Consider the following 17038-nt stretch of genomic DNA (forward strand, 5'->3'; position numbering starts at 1 on the left):
GCTTCTGGGGCGGGCCTTGAGTGCCATCGAGGCGCCTGGACCTTCTCCCATGGGCAGCAGGGGCAGCCATGGCCTGAACGTGTGGGGCAGACTCGGGGAAAGGCTGGCCTTGACTAGGTGGGGCTCCGGGGTTGGCGCCTCCGACTCCGGCCACCAGGGGGCACCGCTGCCCGCACTAGGCCCCGCCGGGCTGGTCACGCAGACTGACGTCAGCAGGTCCCGCGGAGGCGGCCGGACATAAAGGCAGCTCTGTAAGGCAGCGACGGCTCCGCAGCCGCCCCGGGACAGAGCGGCCCGGGCAGAGGGGGCGGGCCGGGGTCGGCGCCGCAGAGGCGGGGAGGCAGGGTTGAGCCGGAGACCCTGGACCCCGCCCCCGCACACCTGCCAGTGTCTCGCGGCGTCGGCCCCGGGCACTGGCAGGAGATGAGAGACTACTGCCGCCCGGTCGGAAGGACATCGACGCCCCCCAGGCCCGGTCCCCGCCCCAGTTCCTCGGGCCTTTCCTGCTGCCCCTGCCTGCGAGGGCCGACGACGCGGAGAACAGGATCCCGCGCCCAAGCCAGGTCCCCGCCTTCCTTCAGAGGCCCAGGCCTGGACCCAGCTGTGCTGCAAATGCGCCGGCAGGAGCGCCAGAGCCCAGATGCCCGCCCAGCAGGAAGCAGGCGGGAGATGGTTCCTTCCTTCTGTCCTGAGGGGGATCCCTGCACAGAGGGACCATTGAGGGGCTGGCATTGTCTGCCTAACTCACTCAGTGCCTCCCTCCCTGGGTGGGCCATGCGGAGCCCTGGCAGGATGGCCCTGGTTGCTGTCTTGGCAGTGGGTCCGGGTGGGATCCTGGGGGCAGGGCTTCCCTGAATGCAGACAGCTAGGCCTCCCTCCACCTGCCCCGGCCTCCCACCCAGGCTCAGATTTCCAGGGCATAAGGCTCCATTGTCCTAGCACTGACTGGCAGAGGTGGCCTGTCAATTCGGCCTTGTGTTTGGTGGTTGGGAAATTCCCAGAATGGGGGGCTGGAGGCAGGGAGAGGCTGCCCAGGTGTCCTGCACCCCAACTGAAGGGACCCCATGAGGTTGGGTCCTGAGCATCCCCCACTGCCTGGAGCTGTCCCAGGCTGGACCTCAGCTGTTCAGCAACCCTCAGGAGTGGCTGGGTGAGGAGAGCCAGAAATTCAGTGCCCCTGGCCCTGCATCCCCAGATCCCTTCAACCTAAGAAGCCCCATCCTTCTGTCTCCACCCATGGGCAGCTGCAGCTGTGAGGCCCAGGACCCTTAGCAGGACATGCAGAGCTGGGCAGGGACCCAGGTTCATATGCTCCTAGCATGGGGTGGGTTGTCTCCAGCCTGTGGAGACTGCCATGAAGCTGATCTGCTTCCCAGAGGGCCTGGCCCACTTGAAATAATTGCTCTGGCTACTGATGTGGTGGGAACTTTGGTATTTTTAACCCATTTGCGGGGTAGGGGAACAGCTGGGAAGAGAGAGGCAAGCTTTCAGAGTCAGAGAGGCCTGAGAGAGAAGAGTAGAGGAAACCCTGTAAGGAGGAGCCAGACAGGCCGCCTCAGTAGTTCCCCAGCCCGAGACACAGCCCATACCACCCTGTGTCCCAGCAGGTAGGTGCAGACCCAAATGCCAGTTGCAGAAGAGGGAAAGGGCCCTCTCCAGGGTTAGAGCTAGGATCACTGAGGTGCAGACAGCTAAGCCTGGAAGAACTCCCACCGTGTTCCAGGGAGCCCATGGCTTCTGATATCAGGAAAACTTACTCCTCTCAGTTCCCTAGAATCATTTCACCCACCCCACCCAAACTGAGTGCCAAACTAGTTTGGTGGAGAATACAAGCCCTGACTTCACCTGCCTGGTCAGTGGCATGGCCAACCAAGTCCTAGTGACCCTGGGAGTCAGGGACGGGGCAAGGACAGGACTATAGCATTGCTTGGTTGGGTTCTGAATCTGGCCCCACTCCCCAGAACTGACCTCAAACTCTGTGTCTGCTGCCCTAAAAAGAGACCCTGGCTGGATGTAGTGGCTCATGTCTGTAATCCCAGCACTTTGAGAGGCCACAGCAGGAGGATCACTTGAGGCCAGAAGTTTGAGACCAGCCTGGGCAACATAGCAAGACCCCATCTCTCTCTTTTTTTTTAGACCAAATCTTGCTCTGTCACCCAGGCTGGAGTGCAGTGGCATGATCTCGGCTCACTGCAACCTCTGCCTCCCAGGTTCAAGCAATTCTCTTGCCTCAGCCTCCTGAGTAGCTGAGATTACAGGCATAGCCGAGATTACAGGCATGTACCAGCATGCCTGGCCAATTTTTGTATTTTTAGTAGAGACGGGGGTTTCACCATGTTGGCCAGGCTGGTCTTGAACTCCTGACCTTAGGTGATCTGCCCACCTCAGTCTCCCAAAGTGCTGGGATTACAGGCTTGAGCCACCGAGCCAGGCCTGACCTTCAAAACAAAAGATCCTAGCGATCCTCATCCCTACCATGGACTCCCAGAGGGAACGCAGCACCTCTCATCACCCAGCGGGACAGCCTCCAGTCAGCTGGAATATGTATGCACTAAGAGGCAGCAAATGTGTCCATGCCTGGCAGCCACTCAGCCCTCAGTCACACAGTGATGGGTGCTTCTAATATCCAAGAGGAACAGAAGTCAAGGCCATGGGTCCTTTTCTCCCCTTGCCTGAGATGCAGTCCCACCGCCCCTGGTGCTCTTGGTTGAGAGAAAAATCAGAGTTTGACATCTCGTCCCATTGCCTTCTGCTTTCTGACCTCACTGAGGTTAGGGTAGTCAAGGCCTGAGGGACTGGGACAGAGTTAAGGGGTGTCCAGGCTGGGCGTGGTGGCTCATGCCTGTAATCCAAGCACTTTGGAGGCCAAGGCGGGCAGATCACCTGAGGTCGGGAGTTCGAGACCAGCCTGACCAACATGGTGAAACCCCGTCTTTAAAAAAAAAAAAAAAAAAAAGGGGGTGTCCATTCTCCATCCATGCCCTACCCCCATGGAGACTCAGCATGCCTAGAAAGGTAGAAGGGCTTCCTGTGGGCACACCATCCCCTGCCTCCCTGTGCCTGTCCTCTGCTGGGTGATTATAGCCCTTGCTGCTTCCCCCACAGTGGGGAACCCAGAGCCCTGGCCAGAGGCTTGAACCTGGCACCACAGTGCTCCAGGGCAGGTAGAGCACTGGAAGACGGGCCCTGCCAAGCTACAGAGTGGTCCTGTGGGCCCAGCGTGGTGGCTCAGGCCTATAATCCCAACACTTTGGGAGGCTGAGGCAGGAGGATAACTTGAACCCAGTAGTTCAAGATCAGCCTGGGCAACATAGTGAGACCCCCATTTTTATAACAAAAATACAAAAATTAGCTGTGTGTGGTGGTGTGTGCCTGTAGTCCCAGTTCCTCTGGAGGCTGAGGTGGGAGGATCACTTGAGCTTGGGAGGTCAAGGCTTCTGTGAGCCATGATCCTGCCACTGCATTCCAGCCTGGGTGACAAAGCAAGATCCTGTCTCAAAAAAAAAAAAGAAAAAGAAAAAAGGACGAAAAAGAGAGTGGCCCTGTGGCTAAGAGCCTGCAATCCCCTTAAGCTTAGCATGCTCTCTGAGTCAGGAGTGGGGGACAGGGTCCTGCAGAGGGGAGGCATGGGGAGAGAAGTGGCAGAATGACCCCAGGGACACAGCCTGGAGGAGGGTAAAGGGGTCAGTGCTTGTCCTAAGACAGAAGGCAGGGGCTCTCAGGAGGGCAGGCTTAACAGTGCCTGGGGTGGGCTGGAGACTTGGGAAGTGAGAAGACTGAGGAGCCTCTACCCAGGGGAGGGAGGGAGGTTCGAGCAGAGCCCTGGGCACAGGGGTCGGAGGGTTGAGGAAATAATTGTACTGAGGTGGCCAGTCACGGTGACTCAGGTCTGTAATCCCAGCACTTTGAGAGGCCAAGACGGGAGGATTGCTTGAGCCCAGGAGTTCAAGACCAGCCTGGGCAACATGGCAAAAACCTCATCTCTACCAAAAAAAAAAAAAAAAAATAGCTAGGCATGGTGGCACGTGCCTGTAGTCCCAGCTACACGGGAGGTTGAGGTGGGAGGATCACTTGAACTCAGGAAGTCGAGGCTGCCATGAGCCATGATCCTGCTTGCCAATGCACTCCAGCCTGGCTGACAAAGCAAGATCCTGTCTCAAAAAAAAAAAAAAAAATACTGGGCTGAGGGGTACAACAAAAAGGGGCAAGAGAGAAGCTGAGCTTGAGAAGGGGCCTCGGTCAGCTGGGATGGAAGAGGCAGCAGTGCAGGGTTTCTCTGAGGCCCTGACAGGCCTGGGTGCCCAAGATGCCCAGAGCTGAGGTGGCAGCAAGAGTGCACACTTGTGATACCCCCACTGTGTGCCAGACCTGCCTGGCCACCGTCTGCAGCTGCAGGGAAAATGAGAGGTGCAGACTCCAGCTAGGGCCACAGTGTGGGGATTCAACCCCGCCTGCCGCTAGACTTACAAGGGGGTTGATTGCTGAGGCTGACTCCAGACTCCCCAGCCCTCCCCAGAGCATTCAGAGCCCCCACCCAGCACTCCTGGGAGGCTCTTCCCTAGCCAGTTAGGAGAATGTAGTATTTATGTGAATGTCTGTTCATGAGTGCAGTGTGTCCGCAGAGTCCACTTTCCAGCATTCCTGGCACAGCCCCTTCTACCCTGCCTGGCTCCAGAGGAGGGAGGGAGAGGGAGGCCCCGCCCCCAGCCCCCTCTCCTCCCACCCCTCCCTGCTGGGCAATGAGGAAAACAGGAGTGAGGGAAGAGCTGTGATGTGGCTGGTAGTGGGGGGGGTTCCTGCATCCCAGAGGGGCTGACCTCAGCCTGGGAGGAATGTGCAGGAGGGGAGGGCCGGGGTGGGGTGGGTGGCGGTAGGGCCACAGCCAAAGGCCCAGGGTTCTTGGTAGCCCCTCCCTTGGCACCTCCATCTCAGTTCTGACAGGGCCCTCAGGAGGGAAGGGGAACAGGCCAGGAGGGGAGGAGCTAATCTTTCAAAAAAGGTGGGCCAGGGTCCCCTGGGAATATGGAGACCAGGCTAGGGTGAGGACATGCCTGCAACCATTTCCCCAGCAGATGCCCCTGGGGCAGGGCCTTAGAGTGTCTGGGAAGTGAGGTCTCAGGTGATGCTCCTATGGCCGCCCACGCCTGCCCCCACCGTGCCTAAGTCCTCTGGGCAGCATGACCTGCTACCCACGTGACCAAAACAAGGAAGAGTTATGATGTTGGAGCCACCAGCCCTGATGACTAAAGCAGGTGTGAGTGAGGCGCCCAAGATCCCATCCAGCCCAGGCTGGGCACTGGGAGGGTTGGCACAGCCTTCCTCAGATAGACGTCCCATCCCAGCCGCACCACCCGGAGTCCAGGCAGGGGCAAAGGGGCAGGCCCAGTTGGTGGCCAGGGGTGGGGAGACAGGTGCTCAGATTTGGCACAACAATCCAGGTTTTTCCAGAAGGAAAAGCCAAGACCATGGTAGGCCATGCCATTGACAGGCAGCCCTAGAGCAAGAACCCAGGCAGGCCTCTGACCACTGAAGCACCCTCAAAAGACAGAGGCCCAGGGCAGAAGTACAGGCAGGAAAAGGGACCCCAGCTGCCTCCCCTGGTTTGCCCCATTCTGTTAAGACCCAGACCCAGGCTGCCTGATTCCAGAATCCTTGAGGCCTTCCAGGCCCCAGTATGACCCACAGGCAGTGACCCTGCTCCTGGCTGGAGTGCTGGCCTCCATGGGGGCCCCTACCCATGGCCTGACACACTGGACCTGGGGCTGAGGAACAGAAAGGGGACCATGTGGAATCAGGGACAACTTGACCTCCCATCCCTGGGGACTTCCATTCCTACTCAAGGGAGGGGACATGTCTAGAGGACCGAGAGCAGGGCACAGCACTCAAGGGGGACAGAGACAGCCCAGTCCTTTTGGCTGGGGGTTGAATCCAGGCTGTTGGAAAGATAATGGGGGGTCCTGATCCCGTTTCCCAGAGCGAACACAGGGCTGGTGGAGGAGGGTGCAGAGGTGATGAAACAGAGACCCTGGGCCTGGAGAACTGAAGGCAGTGAGGGCCAATGGGAGCACAGTGGGAGTGGATGGGGGCCTCCAAGGCACTTGCTGATCCTGGCTGCTTGGGTGGAAAGCTGTAAACAGCCCAAGAATGTTGTTTGCTTGCATGGGACCAGGAGAGCCTGCCCAGGTCCAAGGCCAGAGGCAGCTAGTCCCGGTAGGAAAAGGCCGCATCCAGGAAACCCATGAACCCAGGCAGGGATCTGTCCTTCCACTTGCCCTGCTGAAGGGCCCTGCTGCTTCCACTGGTCCCTGTTATTCACCTGCCAGCTGGACAGGCCAGGCTGGGAACACCAGGTCCTCAGGCTCAGGGAGGAGGGGGATGGCCCCGCTTCCACTTCCAGGGGACTTACTGAAGTGCCCCCCACCTCTGTCCCTGCTTGGCTGGAAGTATCCAGGGCTGGGCCACAGAACTGCTCACTTAGAGTGCCTACACTCTCCCATCAGTCTTGGGAAGTGGTAGGAGAATGCCTTTTGTGGGGATTGAAGGATCAAAGCCCCTTCTTAAGCCCTGGTATATTCACTCAGGTCAACCTGAGGGGTCCACTATGCCACTGTCAACATTCAGTCTCTCCAGAGAAGTACCCCTCATCCTACAAACGGGGCATGTTCACCAGACTCAGCTTCAGGACAAGACCCCAGGTCATTCCCAGCTGAGGCTCCGACATGCCGGAGCCCCATCCTGTCTGTAAAACTCCCTCAGGTTTTAGCTCTGGGTTTGGTGGGGATTGTTCCTCCCACCTCCAACCTAGGAAGAGAGGCCAGAGGAAGGGAGGTCACACAGTCCGCCCCTCAACCTCTCAGCAGAGATGCAGAGCCACCTGTCCAGGATGGGGGACTCCAGATTGGCCCCACCCTGTGGCGCAGAAGTGAGATTTGCTGCTCCTCCTGCATCTGCCCCTTTCCTGTCCTCCTTTCCCTCCCCCACCTGGCTGTCATGGAAGAAGCCACTGCTGGCTAAGGCTGCTGAAATACTAAGTGGCCAAGTGGTGAGGAAGGACAGGGCTGAGTCCTGAGGGCCCATCGGACCTCCAATTGAGAGCCCCTCCCCTGAGCTCCGGCCGCCCGCCCACCCCAGCTGGTTCCTGGGAACTGAGGTGGCAGCTGAGCTCCCCATGATCTCTCCCCACAGCTCCCCAGCTGTGGAGGGACAGGTGAGATATTGGAGTCTTGAGGGGTACCCCCACCCTGTGATTTCCTTTGCCTGCAGAGCCCCAGGAGCTGGGGCCTTCTTCCTCCCTTTTCTTGGCTGGCCACCTGGCTTCTTGGGACTGCTGCCTAGGGCACCCTTCTGCCTTGAGGCCCAACAGGGGAGGGGTCTCCCCTACTATCCCCACCGTTGTGCCCATTCGCCCATTCCACTCCCGCCTGGCTGCCGTCTCCAGCCGGTCCCGGCTGCCTGGTCACCCGATCCGCCCTCTACACTTTACGGCGCGGCGCGTGGGGCGGTGGCTGGCCTGGTGGGGGCGGGGGCTGCTCCTTAAAGGAGCCGTCAGAGGGTCCCCTGCGGCCCCAGGGCAGGAAGGGGCCAGAGTGGAGAGGTGCCGCTGCGGGAGTCCTCCGTGGAGTGTGGAAAGGCACCTGGCATTGGCCTGGAAGACCTCTAGAGCCTGAGAAGAGGCAGCGGCAAGTGTCGGGGGGTGGGGGTGGAAGGAGGGAGGTGGGGGTCCTGGTCTGGGAGGGGCCCAGGAGCTGGGGAGCTGGGCAGGAGTGTGGGTGGAGGGGCTGGAGCCTGCCCCAGCAGCTGCTCCCCTTGCTTAATCCCACCTTGAGGTTTGCCCCACTCTCTGGGCTCCTATGTCCAGCACCTGCCCAGCTGGATCCAGGGAAGGAGGGTGGGCATAGCAGCCAGGTCTTGGCCCCAGCTGAGGGCCAGGGGGAGGTGTCTGGTTCCTAGCATGAGGGGGCTCAAAGATGGGAAAGCTTGAGGGCCGAGAGAAGTGGAGGGAGAGTCTCAGAGAGGCCGTGGAGGTGTTGAGAGGGAAGGCCAGCTCAGTAAAGCCAGGAGGCTGGGGTGCGAGTGACAGGCTACCTCACCTTGCCCCTCCCTGATTCCTCAGGGGTGTGGAGGGAGAGTCCTCAAGCTCGAACGCAGAGGCTGCTTCAGCTGGGTTGGGACCAGTCCCCAAGTGAGAGGCTGAGGCTTCTGCCCAGGTCTTGGGTCTCCTGAGTAGCACTTCTCCCTGTAAGGAATAGGTGTCATAGAATTGGAGTGATTGATGCTGCAGTTGAATTTGCTCACTTGCATGCCCAGAGATACTTCCACGCTTATGTGTGCCCACATTTGCACATGCACAAATGTGTGACACATCTGTGTGCAAAATATGCACGTATTGCACACACGCACCACATAGATTGCACAGTGCCACATGCGTGTGCACACTAACCTATATCCACACATGTGCAATATGACACACACTATACATTTGCACATAGATGTACACATGTGCACACACGTGCAAACACACTACATATGCGCACACCACAAGGGGACACTCAGAAACACATTCACATTCATAGGCACCCACACCCTTGGCTCCAGCCCCAAAAGTGCCTCTGTTTCCCTGTGGGACTGTGGGGCACCGCCACCTCCAGAGCCTGACCGCCTCCTGTCACTCCTGCTCTCTTGAATGGCTTGTTTTGCTCATTGCACTTGGTACCCTCTGTCACCATCTGATTCCTTGTTGGCGCTCCGTCCCCTCACACATGGGAACCTTGTCTATGTCCCCCAGTATTCCTCCTCTCGGGCCGAGGCTGGCATGAAGTGGGTGCACATTGTGAATTAATGTCTGTAAGTGTGTATGCGAGAGGGGAGGTTACTGGGGAGGGTGACGTGGTGAGGCGGGACTGCCAGTGCAGGGTGACCCTGAGGGTGTGCCTGGTGGCGTGGGTGTGTCTGTGACTGTGGCCAGGCGGGGCACCCTTGGAGGGGAGGGTTCGGAAGTGGAATGCGACCCCCCAGCCTCTTTGCCCTAGGGGCTGTAATCTGATCCCTGGGGACTCCCCCTTAGCCTCCCGCCCTCCCTGCCGACTACTTCTCTTCCAGATCCTGGGGCAGAGTCCAGGGCAGCTCAAGGCTCCTCCACACACACACCCGCTGAACCCTGAACGCCCTGAGCTGCTGGGATGGGGCGGGCTGGGGCCGCCGCCATGATCCCGGGCCTGGCCCTGCTCTGGGCAGTGGGGCTGGGGGGTGCTGCCCCCAGCCCCCCACGCCTTCGGCTCTCCTTTAAAGGTAGGTGCACCTAGCAGGTGGGAGGGCCCAGACTGAGGTGGGCAGGAAAGGGTCCCAGTATGGCCAGGGGGGGTCTGTGTTGGCTGTCGCTCCATGTGCGTGCCTGTCACCAGACTCTGGTGGGATTAGTGGGCACTCTCAGGCTACCTCCAGTTAACCCTGTCCGGGCCTCGGCCCCCAACCTCTGCCCACATTCTCCTCATGCTTTCTCAGGAAGACCCCGCCTGTCCCCATAGCAACAGACCTTGTCTCTGTTTCATTCAGTACCCCCAACCAGGCCATACTCCTCCAGCTGAGCAACAGGGAAGTCAGAGCCCCCAATACTGGAGGGTGGCCCCTGGGCAGTGGCAGTGAGTAGGCAGTTCTGCTGAGCTCAGGCTGGTGGTGAGCTCAGCCTGACTTTCGGGAGTTGGGGTTCTGACCATCCCTGCATGCTGGTCTCCCCCAGGACTCTGGTGTCCATGAGCCTGGCCTCCCAGTGTGCCCACATGGAGACACCACCTGTCTGAGCATGCCCAAGTTCAACCTGCTTTCCTCTTCCTGGGGGGTTACCGCCTACCCTCGCTGCTCCATACGTGCACCTGGGTGGGCTGGGCTTTGTGTGTGTAAACTGACACACATGGAAACTCATGTGTACATGCCAGGCCCTAAGGACAACCTTGGCCCATAAAGTGACCACTAGGCAGGACCTGGGGGAGCCCTCCAGCATAGCTGGTGAGTCCTCAGCAGTGTCCCACCCTGCAGAGCTCCAGGCCTGGCATGGTCTCCAGACTTTCAGCCTGGAGCGGACCTGCTGCTATGAGGCCTTGCTGGTGGATGAGGAGCGTGGACGTCTGTTTGTGGGCGCTGAGAACCATGTGGCCTCTCTCAGCCTGGACAACATCAGCAAGCAGGCCAAGAAGGTGCCAGGGACCCCCAACCCCAGCACTGCCCAGGGAAGGAGCCCTAAGACCCCACTCCAACCTGCCTGGAGAGACTCAGGGGAATGGGCCCCCTGAGATAGAGAAATCCCAGGTCCCTGACCTGTGTCCCCTCTTCCCCCACCTCCCCATAGCTGGCCTGGCCGGCCCCTGTGGAATGGCGAGAGGAGTGCAACTGGGCAGGGAAGGACATTGGTGTGAGTGCCGGCTGCCCGGGGAGGGAGTGGGGAGGGTTGGCCCCTCACCCCAGAGACAGGGCAGGGCTAAAACAGAGGCCTGCCTATTCTGGCTGGGATGAAGGCAGGGAGGTTGAGGTGGCTGAGGTCTAGGGGTGGTGAGTCAGGGTGGGGGCTCATGTAATTCTTCTTGGGGAGCCTCTGAGTCATGGGAGGCTTTGCAGGCATGTGCTTCCCCAGACACCCACCCTGGTAAGGCTGGGCTGGTCAGCAAGGGCCCCCCAGGTCCCTGTAGCCCATGTTGGCACTTGCCTGGGCCGATGCAGAAGAGAGGGAGGGATGAAGATGCCACTGATGAGCTGGGACCTCTTAAGGCCACGTCCCTGGGGGAAACCTCACGCCTCCCACCCTACTAGATTGAGTGCATGAACTTCGTGAAGTTGCTGCATGCCTACAACCACACCCACTTGCTGGCCTGTGGCACAGGAGCCTTCCACCCAACTTGTGCCTTTGTGGAAGTAGGCCACCGGCCGGAGGTAAGGCCAAATCTAGGCAGGGAGGGAGGTCATGAGGGTAAGAAGGGCCTGGTAATAACAACTTCCCCCGCCTCCCAGGAGCCTGTGCTCCGGCTAGACCCGGGAAGGATAGAGGATGGCAAGGGGAAGAGTCCTTATGACCCCAGGCATCGGGCTGCCTCCGTGCTGGTGGGTGAGTCCAAGGGCTAGGGCCCCAACAGAACCCCTTAGAAATTCCAGAACTGGCCGGGCACGGTGGCTCAGGCCTATAATCCCAGCACTTTGGGAGGGCGAGGTGGGTGGATCATGAGGTCAGGAGATTGAGACCATCCTGGCTAACAGTGAAACCCCGTCTCTACTAAAAATACAAAAAATTAGCTGGACGTGGTGGTGCAAACTTGTAGTCCCAGCTACTCAGGAGGCTGAGGCAGGATATGTGTTTGAATGGGAGGTGGAGGTTGCAGTGAGCCGAGATCATGCCACTGCACTCCAGCCTGGGCAACAGAGCAAGACTCTGTCTCCAAAAAAAAAAAAAAAAAAAGGAAAGGAAACTCTAGAACCTCACAAAGTTCCAAGACCTCCAGGGATCCCCCCATAGCCTCACTGACTCCCTAAGAACTCCCAGAGCTCCCCAGGCCTTCCTGCCCCAAGAGCCCTCTGCTTGACTAAGCAGCCCTTGCCGTGTCTGCAGGGGAGGAGCTATACTCAGGGGTGGCAGCAGACCTTATGGGCCGAGACTTTACCATCTTTCGCAGCCTGGGCCAACGTCCAAGTCTCCGAACAGAGCCACACGACTCCCGCTGGCTCAATGGTGAGAGGCTGGTGGGGCTGTGGGAGGAGGGGGCCGTCACCCTCCCACAGGGCAGGTGCCAAGCAAGGCCCATAAAGTAAGTGAGCAGTGGGTGCGGCCAGGTCTTACCAAATACCCACCTTAATTAGGCACTGGCGTCACAGAGATAGACAAGTATGACCTCTTTGACCCCTCTTTGAGTTCACAGATCACATATGTGATAAGATCAAGTCCAATGGCCATGAGGCCAGAGAGAGACGAGAGAGGAAGGGAAAAGGAGACTGGGTGGGTGGAGGGGTTTGGGTAAAGGAAGCTGCTGTGCTGAGGGGAGTATGAGCTAATTCCCAAAGCACAAGAGAGCCAGCCAGCAAAATTCAGGGACGAGCATTCCAGGCAGAGGGAGCAACTGGTGCAAAGGCCTGGATGCAGTAACAAGAAAGGAACAGACTTGCTAGCAATGATAGCGGGGCCTGGACTGTCAGGGGCCAGAGTCGCTTATTCTAAGAGCCATAGGGGCTGGGCACGGTGGCTCCCACCTATAATCCCAGCACTTTGGGAGGCTGAGGCAGGCAGATTGCTTGAAGTCAGGAGTTTCATACCAGCCTGGGCTACAAAGCAAGATACTGTCTCTACAAAAAAATTAAAATTAGCTGAGGGCAGTGGCATGCACATACCTGTAGTCCTGGCTAGTCAGGAGGCTGAGACGGAAGGATCACTTGAGCCCAGGAGTTGGCGGCTGCAGTGAGCCATGATGCTGCCACTGCAGGACAGAGCAGACCCTTTCTTTAAATAAAATAAAAATTAAATAAGAGCTATGGGCTGGTGGGCACAGTGGCTCAAACCTGTAATCCCAGCACTTTGGGAGGCCGAGGCAGGTGGATCATCTGAGGTCTGGAGTTAGAGACCAGCCTGGCCAACATGGTGAAACCTCGTCTCTACAAAAAATACAAAAATTAGCTGAGCGTGGTGGTGTGCACCTGTAATCCCAGCTACTCGAAAGGCTGAGGCACGAGAATCTCTTGAACCCGGGAGGCGGAGGTTGCAGTGAGCCGAGCCACTGCACTCCAGCCTGGGCAACAGAGCAACACTCTGTCTCCAAAAACTAAATAAATAAAATTAAATAAAGGGCAATGGGACCCAGCAGAAGGATTTGAAGCAGGAGTGGGGAGCATCTGGTTATGCTAGGGAGGACAATTCATGAGTGAAGGTGAAACCAGATTACTCCAACTCCCTCCTACCCCAGCCTGCGGTGCTGGGCCACTGTGTGGGGCGAAATCGGAGGCCCCTGGCCTTTCCCCCTGCGCGCCTTGGTAGCCACGGTCTCTGCTGCCCCCTCGCGGTTACTTCTTGCCTCGTAGGCCCTGATCCTTAGGATTCGGTTTGCGCAGAGCGCCAACTAGACGTGGTCCTGGAGGTTGGGTGGTCAGACACTGTGACCCCGAGCGCTGTGCCCGAGCTCTGGGAAGGGGAAGCAGCGCGTGGGTCTCGTATCGGGAGCGAGGCCAGGACCCGCTGACCCACATTTCCTGCCGCGGTCAGAGCCCAAGTTTGTCAAGGTATTTTGGATCCCGGAGAGCGAGAACCCAGATGACGACAAAATCTACTTCTTCTTTCGTGAGACGGCAGTGGAGGCGGCGCCAGCAATGGGACGCCTGTTGGTGTCCCGCGTTGGCCAGATCTGCCGGGTGAGGAGGCCCTGGCCACACCCCGCGGCCCTGCCCCTGTCTCTTTGCCCGCCCTGGTCTTGCCCTCATCCCCTCTGGTCGTCCGGCAGAACGACGTAGGCGGCCAGCGCAGTCTGGTCAACAAGTGGACGACATTCCTGAAGGCGCGGCTGGTGTGCTCGGTGCCCGGCGTCGAGGGCGACACCCACTTCGATCAGCTCCGTGAGTGTGGGAGTGGGAATGGGGTTGGGGAGGTGGGCAGCAGCGCAGACTCCAGGAGCCCCCGCCGCAGCAGGGCTGTGCGCCCTGCCCCAGCTAGGCCCCTTCCCCGCAGAGGATGTGTTTCTGCTGTCCTCGAGGGACCACCGGACCCCGCTGCTCTATGCCGTCTTCTCCACGTCCAGGTGAGGGGCGGGAGGTAAAAAGCGCCAGGGCAGGCCTGGGCTCCACCCGGCCCCTCACCCCATCCTGTTCTTCGCCTACAGCAGCATCTTCCAGGGCTCTGCGGTGTGCGTGTACAGCATGAACGACGTGCGCCGGGCCTTCCTGGGACCCTTTGCACATAAGGAGGGTCCCATGCACCAGTGGGTGTCATACCAGGGTCGCGTCCCCTACCCGCGGCCAGGCATGGTGCGTAGGCCAGGGACTTCTGCCACAACCCACTTTACAACCCCTTCAAAGACTCAAGGGTTTGAGAACTTGGCCCAGGGTCTTCTTGGTGAACGTGGTTTCTTCCTTTAGTTATGGGTGAGAAAAGGTTTTCATCATAAAACAAGGCTTGTTTCCCCACCTCTGACTTCCCAGGGCAAGGCTGCATCTCGTCTCTCAAATTCCCAGAGCAGGGTCTGTCCCCATCCCCCTCCATGTTCCCAGAGGCCTGGCATGGAGTGCTGCTCATGAAGCCCCCATATCTATATCCTGCTGTGCCTCCTTTCCCCCCACCCCCAGTGCCCCAGCAAGACCTTTGGCACCTTCAGTTCCACCAAGGACTTCCCCGACGATGTCATCCATTTTGCGCGAAACCACCCCCTCATGTACAACTCTGTCCTGCCCATTGGGGGGCGCCCTCTTTTCCTACAAGTTGGAGCCAATTACACCTTCACTCAAATTGCCGCGGACCGGGTTGCAGCCGCTGACGGACACTATGACGTCCTCTTCATTGGCACAGGTCAGGGCCCCTCCACAGCGACCTCCAGGCTCTCATCCAGGCCCTGTGGCCTGCTGGTGGAAGCTCTCCCTGTTCAGTCCCATTTTCACATCCTTTCCTGGGCTATGTCTCCACCTTCTGGATGCTGCCCATCCTGCACTCTTCCAGTCCACACTTGACAACCCAAACATGCCGAGGGTAGATGCCTCAAAGGCGAGGAGACCCGAGCCCCAGCTGTCCAGGAGCACCAAAGGTCATTACGCCTTCTCATCCCTGCAGACGCTGGCACGGTGCTGAAGGTGATATCGGTCCCCAAGGGCAGCAGGCCCAGCGCAGAGGGGCTGCTCCTGGAGGAGCTGCACTTGTTTGAGGTGAGGCCTCGCCCCTAGTCGCCCGGGACTCCCCCCACCACCACTAAGCCCTGACCCCGTCGCCCCTCCTCCCTCTCAGGACTCGAGCGCTGTCACCAGCATGCAAATCTCCTCCAAGAGGGTGAGTGACCAGAAGGATGAGGGTGGGGGTGGAATGGACTGAGCTTGTGCCTGGCACGTCCCAAGCCTCTGGCCCCTCTTGGTAGTTTGCAGTCCTGGGTTTGAGTACAGGCTCTGCCTTTGCTAGACTGTATAACCTGAGGCGTAAGACCTCAGTGTTCCCATCTGTAGAGTAGGAGAAGGAATCCCTGACCGATGGGAGGCAGGCGCGGGGCCGCCCTCGGTCAACCTAGAGCCCCTCGTGCCCCCTAGCACCAGCTGTACGTAGCCTCGCGGAGGGCGGTGGCCCAGATCGCGTTGCACCGCTGCACTGCCCACGGCCGCGCCTGCGCCGAATGCTGTCTGGCACGTGACCCCTACTGCGCCTGGGACGGGGTCGCGTGCACGCGCTTCCAGCCCAGTACCAAGAGGTGGGCGGGGTTGGGGTTGGGCCCCTGGGAGGGAGGCGAAGGGTCTTTCGCTGCCCAGGGCTGAAAGAAGGGCTCACGGAGGGTCCAATGTTCCTCTCAGGCGGTTCCGGCGGCAAGATGTAAGGAATGGCGACCCCAGCACGCTGTGCTCAGGAGGTGAGTCCCCCAGCTGCCCCTACCCTCAGCCCCAGAAAACGCCCCACCTTCCCTGCTTTGCCTAAATCTGACGTTCTTTTCGCCCCAAGACTTTTCTCGCCCTGCACTGCTGGAACACAAGGTGTTCGGCGTGGAGGGCAGCAGCGCCTTTCTGGAGTGTGAACCCCGTTCGCTGCAGGCGCGCATCGAGTGGACTTTCCAGCGCGCAGGGGTGACAGCCCACACCCAGGTGAGTCTCACCCGCTGCATCCAGGAGACGCCTCACCCTGCTCAACGAGGCCTCGCCCAACCAGACTCCCTCCCCTCCCTGCCCAGTTTGGGCCCTCACCTGCACTCCACAAGCTGCGGAGGCTCCATTGGGTCCAACCAGGTTCCTGACCCGCCTCCTCTGGATCCGGGAGAAGACCCGCCCTCCACCCTCCTATTGAAGTCCCTGACCCACCCCCCACGTTCCTGCAAACCCTGCCTCGTTTGTATCCTCCTTGGAAGACCACCAGTTCCCAAACACTCAACCTTCAAATGTGCACCCGCGGGCACCCCTTTCCCGCTCCCCCTCGGCTCCCAATGACTCTTTGCTTCTTCCCTCGGATTCTAGGGGCCCGACGCCCCCGCCTCACGCTACCCCCCTCCCGCAGGTGCTGGCAGAGGAGCGCACCGAGCGCACCACCCGGGGGCTACTGCTGCGCAAGCTCCGGCGCCGAGACTCGGGCGTGTACCTGTGCGCCGCCGTCGAGCAGGGCTTTTCGCAGCCGCTCCGTCGCCTGTCGCTGCACGTGTTGAGTGCTACGCAGGCCGAACGACTGGCGCGGGCCGAGGAGGCTGCGCCCGCCGCGCCGCCGGGCCCCAAACTCTGGTACCGGGACTTTCTACAGCTGGTGGAGCCTGGCGGCGGTGGCAGCGCGAACTCCCTGCGCATGTGCCGCCCGCAGCTTGCGCAGCACTCATTGCCCCCGGAGTCGCGGAGGAATAAGGGCCGCAACCGGCGGACGCACGCTCCTGAGCCACGCGCTGAGCGGGGGCCGCGCAGCACAACGCACTGGTGACCGGGTTGTCCCCACACCAGGGACCAAGCAAGAGACGACAGGCGGGAGAGGAGGCAGATAGACCCTGAAAAGACGGACGGGTTGGGCCGGGCACGTTGGGGGTTCCCGGCCGACACAGACACCAACCGACAGGCCCTGGCTGAGGGCAGCTGCGCGGGCTTATTTATTAACAGGATAACCCTTGAATGTAGTAGCTCCGGGAAGGGCGGCACAGGCCGGGCGCAGGAATCAGCCGGGAGAGGGGACGGGGAAGCCGGTCTCCAGAGCAACAACCAGGGCAGAGGAGGTGCCTGGAGTGCCCACCCTGGGGGACAGACCCCACCTCCTTGGGTAGTGAGCAGAAAGCTGTGAACAGGTTGGGCTCTTGGAGGTGGAGTGAGGCAGGCCGACTGTACTAAAGTAACGCAATAAACGCATTATCAGCCAAAGCTGGAATGG

At 59.7% G+C, this 17038-nt stretch overlaps 1 protein-coding gene across 5 annotated transcripts; it reads left to right on the top strand.

Moving 5' to 3' along the window:
* Positions 1 to 7582: 7582 nt before the first annotated feature.
* On the top strand, positions 7583 to 17028 carry SEMA3B (semaphorin 3B). Of its 5 annotated transcripts, XM_012467793.2 has the most exons (19): positions 7877 to 8238; positions 8786 to 8844; positions 9100 to 9288; positions 10033 to 10190; positions 10343 to 10405; positions 10801 to 10920; positions 10999 to 11092; positions 11591 to 11710; positions 13229 to 13374; positions 13464 to 13575; positions 13688 to 13757; positions 13839 to 13983; positions 14302 to 14521; positions 14780 to 14871; positions 14951 to 14992; positions 15244 to 15401; positions 15502 to 15557; positions 15647 to 15786; positions 16193 to 17028. In XM_012467793.2, the coding sequence occupies exons 3-19, from the start codon at positions 9180 to 9182 to the stop codon at positions 16598 to 16600; spliced, it is 2253 nt and encodes a 750-aa protein (XP_012323216.2). In that variant the 5' UTR covers positions 7877 to 8238; positions 8786 to 8844; positions 9100 to 9179; the 3' UTR covers positions 16601 to 17028. The 5 variants fall into 5 exon arrangements, with proteins under 5 accessions (XP_012323215.2, XP_012323219.2, XP_012323216.2 ...); XM_012467792.2 differs by lacking the exons at positions 7877 to 8238; positions 8786 to 8844 and adding an exon at positions 7583 to 7679; XM_012467796.2 differs by lacking the exons at positions 7877 to 8238; positions 8786 to 8844 and adding an exon at positions 7583 to 7679 and having other exon boundaries at positions 13842 to 13983.
* The last annotated feature ends 10 nt before the right edge of the window (positions 17029 to 17038 follow it).

This window comes from Aotus nancymaae, unplaced genomic scaffold, assembly GCF_030222135.1.
Source record: "Aotus nancymaae isolate 86718 unplaced genomic scaffold, 86718_ANA_hifiasm-v0.15.2.pri h1tg000067l, whole genome shotgun sequence".
In the NCBI taxonomy this organism is placed as follows: domain Eukaryota; kingdom Metazoa; phylum Chordata; class Mammalia; order Primates; family Aotidae; genus Aotus; species Aotus nancymaae.

Coding starts and splice junctions, on each gene's coding strand:
- SEMA3B (XM_012467792.2), top strand. CDS start 9,180: ATGGGGCGGGCTGGGGCCGCCGCCATGATCCCGGGCCTGGCCCTGCTC. Junction 13,375..13,463: donor GCGTTGGCCAGATCTGCCGG/GTGAGGAGGCCC, acceptor GTCGTCCGGCAG/AACGACGTAGGCGGCCAGCG. Junction 14,872..14,950: donor AGGAGCTGCACTTGTTTGAG/GTGAGGCCTCGC, acceptor CCTCCCTCTCAG/GACTCGAGCGCTGTCACCAG.